Raw genomic sequence first — 8,530 nt, 5'->3', positions numbered from 1 at the left:
TTATTTAACTGATTACGATATTGCTTAACGTCTTCAACTTACCCTAATCTCCCCTATGTAAACAAATCCATGTCATAAAAGTTAAATACGTAGAAATACGTCATCGTCGAGCTTAATAAAATATATCATTCACACATCGACACACGCTTTTTGCTATCCTCCCAGATATGTATTCAACCCCCAATTGGAGACATGCGCCATCCACCGCGAAAATTTAGGTTACACCGAAACCGGAGCATCCAGTCGTTACGAGACGGCGACGCTGTGGCGTCGTGACGGCGTCGCTCTGCGCTTTCACTGCCGTTTTTTCCAGTAAAATTAAAATGTGACGCTCCGACGGAACGTCGTCATACTTAATGCAGTTATTCGAGAGATCATATGCCCAGTATAAAGTGCAAACTGATCTTTGATTATTGCTCGTTTAGGTATTAATTGGAAAGCTTTAATGGCACACGCTCGTTTTACGGTTTTTCAACATTAGAATTGCAATGTCCGATTATCGGTTAAATTGACCATTAAGAGAAAGCACCGCAGTAGAGACCGTAACTCGGTGAGATTCGTGTATCTAAAGAAAGTCAATTTATAATATTAGTTGTTGTATTTGTTGAATTTAGTTACGATGTCTTTGGTAAAGTGCTGTTTCGATGCTCCGGAATTGTCGGATATCGTCGATACGTTCATTCAGAAATGCACCGACCCTGGCTGTGAGTATTGCCGGATATTATTGTCACACAATACAAATCCAAATTTAATTAATTCAGAATCATTCATTAATATTATTCATGGCTACGCCATCTATAAATTTAAATATCAAGCGTGTTATTTTATTACGCATCGCACAACAGAGATGGCGACGTGCTCAAGTGCTGTTGCCAAATTTTTATCAATTTAAATGCTGGATTTGAAATTTTAAAAGTGTACTAAAGTTGATAACAAAGCATGATTATATTATCGATATCTAACTAAGTATAGATATTATTTAATGATATCTTATCTTCCTCGTGTGAGGATTATTTTTTAGTATTTATTGATTATATTTAAAAGTAGGAATGTGCTCTTTGATCTTAATTAATTATAATTATATTACCCCCAAGAATAAATATATTTTTTCATGGAATAAGAAGAAAAATGCTGAGAGTCAGTAATGGTTTAAGAACATTTGGCCAATGTTGTATTGATATATGTGAGTGTATACTTACTGTAAAGTACAAGTGTTATTTAAATAAAGTTGTAATTAAATTGTTTTTTACACAGAGGCAAAAAAATTATACATATTTAACATAGTCTTTCATTATTTTGTTTAAAGTGCACAAATTCTTTAAAAGGGGCAACACCGCTAATGAATAAAATATAAGGTTAAGTTTACCTGTCATTTCAATGGCAAACTATGATTATTTTATTTACTAGTTTTAGTTTAGTAAAATAGAGATGTGGAACGGTAAAGTCCACTAATCAATATTCGAATTTTTAATTTATTTATTGGTTTCTTTTGAATTTTAGGTTGCTGTGGATGTTGTAGTGCGTTTAGGCCCCGCTACAAAAGATTAGTCGACAATATTTTCCCAGTGAACCCTCAAGATGGGCTCGTCAAATCGAATATGGAAAAGCTTACTTATTATTCCCTTAGCTCACCCGAAAAATTGGACAGAATTGGAGAGTATTTATATCAAAAGGCAGCTAGGGATATCTACAGAAAGAAATATGAGTGAGTAACCAATATTTTTGAGACACTCTATTCAGGATTGTGCACTTTGTACAGAGCTAATTTTATATAGTTTTTATTTTTGTGCAAGGTTTATTGTATTATGAATTGCTACCATTAATTGATTAATGGAATAATGACAAACTAACATCTTATTTACAAAAATTATAATGACGTATATATATGTATATAATGATTTCCTAATGCATATATGCAAATATAAATACATTAGTCACATATTACATGTAATTTAAAATAAACTACAATGTTTTTTGTTTTATTATTATAATAGGCAGTAGTTAAAATATACAACTAGTACTAATAAATAAACAATTTTATTTATCAGTTGTTTAATGATGAACATTAAATTGTCCTGAATAACTTTTAATAGTTTTCAGTTGTTTAAATATTTTTATGGCATTTTTAGAGTTGATGATTTTGTTACATTTTCCCAAAATTATAACACAAACTAAAACTTTTATAAATCATAACTGCTTAAAAGCATTTGTTAATGTTGTTTTGAATACCTACCATCAGTGATTTAAATTAAAAGTAGTAAATATTTTAACCTAAGCATACTTGATTGATTTGAATGAAACTTCACTTTCTGAATATCTTCTGGGTGATTCGTTCGTCAATTGTTTTACTGAAGCGGGATCGTGAATGAAATTAAATACCACTTCACGGATATTGAATAAAATAATTAATTGAAATAAAGGTATTATTCAGTTCACATGATGTATGGATATCCGCGCACTTTGACATACATTCCTTATGCGAAAGTGCACATATCAAGCATTAATAATAATATTGTAGCTTCAATAGCTGAATAGCTAGAGGTTGTTAATGTTGACCAATTGGAATGCATGTTTGTGAGCAGTGGTAAAGTAGGCCTTATTTTCAAATGTGAATTTTTTAAGGTGAATGTACAACTGTCATTGATATCACTATTAGATAACTCAATGACGAGAAGAAGTATATTGACAGTACATTAATATCCAGTTTATCATGGCCCACCAGACAAGAATTTTTTAATTAACATTTTACATATCTTTGCATTAAGAATGTGATCCTTTAAGGTGGGGTGCGCCCATCCGAACACCCTGTATATTATAATTACTGTACACAGTTCATAAATAATATATTTCAAGTTAGAATTGTTAAGTTTACTGATTTTTTTTTTAATTCAGAGGTTTCATGTTGAACTGTATAGCAACTTACTAAATATATTTACTGTACTACTCAAATTGGACGCCAAAATATACAGAGTGATTCGCCTAACATATTCATTAGAAGTTTGTTGAGAACAGAAAAAGATATTTATTTGAAATTTTTATAACAATTAACTTGACTTTAACTACTTTTTTGTAAAATTTTGTTTCTGTTATTTTCAATAGAAGAGCCTTTATATTTTTCTGTATGCAATTCCAAATAAAGTGACTACATTATGTCCTATTCTTAAATCCAATAGTTTTTGAGTAAAAAATTTTAACAGATTAATGATATAACTAAAAGATCCATAAAGTGGTTAATATTGATGCTGGAGTTTATTTTTGACATACACGTTAACTAAGGAGCCATTAGTGGTACTTTTAAGTTTTATACAGGGTGTTTGTTATTTGTATTTAATTTTGTGTATTTTAAAACATCAATAACTTTGTTGTCTTAAATGGAATGCAGGTTGTTGAATAAACTTTTTGATTGGTCTAAGCATATACATAAAAGTTTTACCAAACATTGAGATTTTATCAAAAATATAAAAATCACGTTCACTTTCCCATATGTTCTGATAATTATTTAATTATTATATTTAGTTTAGAAATATAAAAAATAATTTACTAAAATTTTTAAATTAAATAAATGCCATTCTTGACCCACTACACTCACAAGTCATAACTGCTATAAAATTATCAAATGAATATCTTGTTCCGTTCTCTATAAACTTCTAATGAACAAATTAGATGAATCACCCTATATAATGTTTATTCTTATTCCTGTTATTGTTGTGTGAATTTCACTCGATTATTTACTAGTGAATTTCTGCTTATTATATTTATCGTAGTGAATGTGTCATACGCTGTAAGAAAAATTATATAATTCGCCGTTACCAAGACCAAGAGAAACAATTACAGAGTGCTAAGAGTTTACTGCAAAATAAGTCAATCGTTTCCCCTATAATTAAAAGATTAGAGAAATCGGACAAGTGGTAACTAAGAGAAATATTGGACATGTTCAAAAGACTTGAAAGAAAACCAATAACTGGATAATTGGAATGTCAAGAAACATTCTGTTCTTATCGACGCCCCAAATTAAAACCAACCTAGAGGAAATGGGACTGAAATTAATCAAGGACAGTAAGAATAAGGTTTGTGGCTGTAAAATAAAAATGTTGGCAAAGAATTAATGTTAAACTAAATTTTAGATATTTAATAAATAAAAATTATTTTCAAAATTATAGTTGCTAAATTTATATTCAGTCCAACTGAGAGGAGTAAGAAAAGATTAGTTTTTAAAATATAGTATAAAACAGCATTAATAAATTGATATTTTAAGAATTTTCATAAAATACAATAGGTATTCCTATAATAATGACCATCACTGTATATGTAAAATTATATTTAATTATTTAATTTAATAAATCATAAAATTTAGATATTACTAATCATTTAAAATATAAATATACGAGACAAATATTTAAAAAAAATTCTTGTGAACCCTCTGAATTTTTATATGCGTCAACAATTCATTCAACAATCGGCTACAATACTATTCCAAATGCTGCATAGTTTTATCATCTTTCAGAATATAGATGCTTGAATAAAACCATTTAAATTTATTATTACAATGAATTTTTGAATGATTCAACATCCCCATTATAATAAAAATTATGATTATTGATAATTGATTATCTTATTTAATAGTAAAATTTAATTTTCATCAAATTTAAAAAGAGTCTATATCTAAAAGAATAAAAAATCGATGCCTATTAAATATTCATGGTGTATTTACATCACATGCAACGCAGTCAGTGAATCAATAGGTTAGTGAACTGCAACAAAAAAAACGATAACTCCTGTCTCAGGTTCGTTATAATTGCGATGGAGGCGATGGATCAACTACTGCTTGCTTGTCATGCACCAACTCTCAATCTGTTCGTCGAGAGTTTCCTGAAAATGGTGCAAAAACTTCTCGAATCCACCGAACCCAAGCTTCAAATACTCGCAACACAATCAGTAAGAAAATTGACGATTTCTGTATATAAACAATTTTTTAATATTACATTCGACAGTTCGTTAAATTTGCAAACATCGAAGAGGACACACCGTCTTATCACAGAAGATACGATTTCTTCGTGAGCAAATTCTCGGCCATGTGTCACAGCGGCGACGAACCAGAAATTCGAAACAAAATTCGAATAGCGGGGATCAAAGGATTACAGGCCGTAGTTAGAAAAACCGTCTCCGACGACCTGGTGGAGAATATCTGGGAACCGGTTCACATGGACAAAATTGTTCCCAGTTTGTTATTTAATATGCAGGTAATTAAACATTTAATTGGAAATAAGTTTGTACCGTTTATTCATTTCGGTGTTTAGGATTCAGGTTTTCACACCAAGGAATCGGGAATAACAGATATAACGCCAGAAGATACAGCTGACCCTCCCATGTTGGCCGAAACGTGCATGAGAGAATTGGTCGGAAAAGCTTCCTTCGGTCATATTCGGGCAGTTCTTCAACCAGTCCTCAGGTACGTTGTACTTGATCTTCTTATTAAAATCCAACAAGCATAAATACATTTTGAAATGCTCCAGTAAATGAGGTTTCAAATGTTTTACCACAAACTCTTAACTATGTGTACAGAAAACAGAATCACATTTATTTTATAGGCATTTCGATCTACATGAGTTATGGGTCCCAAATCAGTTTGCAATCCACACGTTCCGCATCATAATGTTTTCCATACAGGCTCAGTACTCATATACTATTGTAGAAACTCTAATGGCACATCTGGATGAAAATGCTAAATCTAGTCCTACAACCAGAACCAACATTGCCGGAGTTCTGTCAAAAATCATTGCGATAGCTGCAGGAGAAAGTGTCGGTAAGAACAATAGTATAATACTTAATCTATTTGATTGGAAATTATTTCCAAATTTTAATTCTCAGGTCCGTCAGTTCTTGAAATTATTAATTCATTACTTAGTCACCTAAGAGATTCTGTACGAGTAGGAGCTAGTCAATCGGATGAAAAACAATATCAGGAAGCACTTATAAATGCACTAGGCGAATTTGCCAATCATCTTCCTGATTATCAAAAGATCGAGATTATGATGTTTATAATGAGCAAAATTCCTTTCCCCTTGGTGGACAATCAAACTCCTGCTGACAATTTGTTGCAAAATATTTTATTAAAAAGTTTATTGAAGGTCGGCACCAAGTATCAAACGATTCATTTAAATACCACATTCCCATTGTCGTTCCTAGAACCATTATTGAGAATGTCGTTAGCTCCAGATCCGGATATGAGATTACTGGTACAAAAGATTTTACATACATTAATTGATAGACATCATAATTTGGAGAAGCTCAACAAACCCACGTGAGTATTGGTTAAAAATAATTTATTACAGTATGCATTGATGAAATGAAAATAATACTTTAGGGTGAACGTTAGTGAACTCGAATTGACTTTAGAAAAATCGTCTCGTCCTGACTTAATATTCATCAACAAACACGGTCCTACTATCTATGACGCCCTCTACACAAGTTTACAAATGGAAAGCAATACTCCAGATAATATAGAAGCAGTATACACTACATTGGCACTTCTGTGCGTTGAACTGGCAAGCGCCGAAACTGTTATTGATTTGTTGCAATTGTTACTTGGGTTAGTAGTCATATGGAAGGCTATAATTAAGAAAGGATTATTGATTATTCTTTTACAGAATTCAATGTCTAGCTCTTAACAGTACGACGCTGACCACCGCGCAGAAATTCAACCTCCACGCTCTCGTCATCGGTCTTCTTGTCCTCATACCTACAGTGGTGTGTATTCAGCCCCTTTCAGACTATGCCAATCAAATCGTGATTAATCGACGAAACGAGGCACCTCATTTACTACCAGAAATGATGTCAATGCACTACGGTAATTCATTGGAAGCGGCCAACAAACTTCCGCACTTAATGGTTGATCAAATGGCTGTTTGTGATTATCTGAAAAGTGGCGGAATTGATCCCTCCCGCCTGGCCCAGACCTCACCTTACGGTGCTGGAGGACCCGGGTTGTTGTCCGCTCCTCACCGTCACAGCTGGATGGAGAACTGCACTAGGGGTAGCATCGTAGAACTGCCAGCCACGGAAGTGGACAGTGCTGCAAGTTCTCCAGGTGTTCAACGGGTAAGTTAAAATTTCATGTTTTCTAAAGTTAATGATGGAAACGTATTTCACTTATTAGTAGATCCAAAAACCGATAAGAAAATATAAAATTGGAAACAACTTTTTACCCATGCTTTTTAGTGTTTTTTAAATAATTAAACTTCAAAACAGGTTGTTAGTTGATGAAAAAAAATCTTTTGTCTAAATAAAATCTGGATATTTTTTTAATCTTTCATAATCCAAACCTGTATATTTACTGAGATAAAATAAGTATATAATAGTTACAATTGTTATAAGCGTTCGCTGATATCAGACTTATTTAGTATTTTTATTACGAATTTTTCAGTATAATCATACGTACATTATTAGTAGCTTTGCTTTTGTGGAGTATTGATACTTAGAATACATTAACAACATACATATCAATTATACATTAGAGACGGTCATAATTTTTTAATTGCAGGCTGCCTTTTCGTCCAGACGAGTAGTGGTACTTAACCCAATTGAGGTCGATCATTAATTATATTTTTTATTTATGTGTTTTAACACTAACTATATCATGTTATGTTTTATTTTTTCAATCGAGTTTATCCTCTTAAATAATTTAACTTGAATCTCGCTGAATGTGATGTTTGTTACTAATGCGGCATTTTTATGTATTTGCTTGTCTCATTTAACTCATCTTCGTTTTTCTGTATTAACAACTCTTGACTGAATGTTGCTAAATTATTTAACTTAATTTAGATTATAATTTGTTACAATTTATTAATTATATTTCAGAAAATGCCTGAGGAAGATTTAACATTTGAAAGTATGAAAAAAGTTTTGACAGAACCTCCAGAGGTGCGTAAAGAAGCAGAAGCCGAGAGAAGAAAGCAGTTAAGTCATACATTCAGAACGGCAACGTTCTCGGAACTAGTACGTAGGACACAACCGAAAGTATGATTTATTGATAGTTCAGTAATGTAATTATTGTTAACAACTTTCATATTTCAGCATGACGTTCTACAAAGCAAACTCAACGAGATCTTCAAGTCACTGAGTGTTAGCGAGCATTCCTCCGAAGAAAAACTTACAGAAAAACCCACGTATGAGCAAAACTTTCCAGAGTTATTCTTTTATTAAGCTAATCCATGCTGTTTGTTGTCTTTATAGTGTTAAGGTTATCTAATATACCTATAATCTTGATTTTCCTGTTAACATAAAGTGATGGTCCTTTCCAGGTATGTAAAATAATTTGTTCAAGTAAATAGTTGTGTTATCTATTTTTCTAGGAAAATTATATGACATATTTTAATATTTTGTTGCGTCCTGAGAATTAAACTTTATTAAAGTTGATCTTCTAGTTTTATTTGTAAAAAACTGTTATTTTGTAACGGGGATATTGAATCATTCAGATATATATCTTGTGCATTTGACAAAACCAAATTTCTAACTCAAAATTTTGACATTC

The 8,530-nt window shown here is 31.7% G+C and overlaps 1 protein-coding gene across 2 annotated transcripts; it reads left to right on the top strand.

Moving 5' to 3' along the window:
- The first annotated feature begins 282 nt into the window (after positions 1–282).
- Positions 283–8,415, top strand: LOC109609240 (protein EFR3 homolog cmp44E). Of its 2 annotated transcripts, XM_049970722.1 has the most exons (13): positions 283–550; positions 615–704; positions 1,501–1,705; positions 4,785–4,935; positions 4,992–5,240; positions 5,298–5,449; positions 5,589–5,803; positions 5,869–6,301; positions 6,365–6,589; positions 6,648–7,098; positions 7,541–7,585; positions 7,858–8,016; positions 8,074–8,415. In XM_049970722.1, the coding sequence occupies exons 2-13, from the start codon at positions 620–622 to the stop codon at positions 8,200–8,202; spliced, it is 2,499 nt and encodes an 832-aa protein (XP_049826679.1). In that variant the 5' UTR covers positions 283–550; positions 615–619; the 3' UTR covers positions 8,203–8,415. The 2 variants fall into 2 exon arrangements, with proteins under 2 accessions (XP_049826679.1, XP_049826680.1); XM_049970723.1 differs by lacking the exon at positions 7,541–7,585 and having other exon boundaries at positions 285–550.
- The last annotated feature ends 115 nt before the right edge of the window (positions 8,416–8,530 follow it).

This window comes from Aethina tumida, chromosome 1 (genome assembly GCF_024364675.1).
Source record: "Aethina tumida isolate Nest 87 chromosome 1, icAetTumi1.1, whole genome shotgun sequence".
Classification (NCBI taxonomy): domain Eukaryota; kingdom Metazoa; phylum Arthropoda; class Insecta; order Coleoptera; family Nitidulidae; genus Aethina; species Aethina tumida.
The sequence above is the reverse complement of the archived record's forward strand: the minus strand, read 5'-3'. Positions and strand labels throughout refer to the sequence as shown.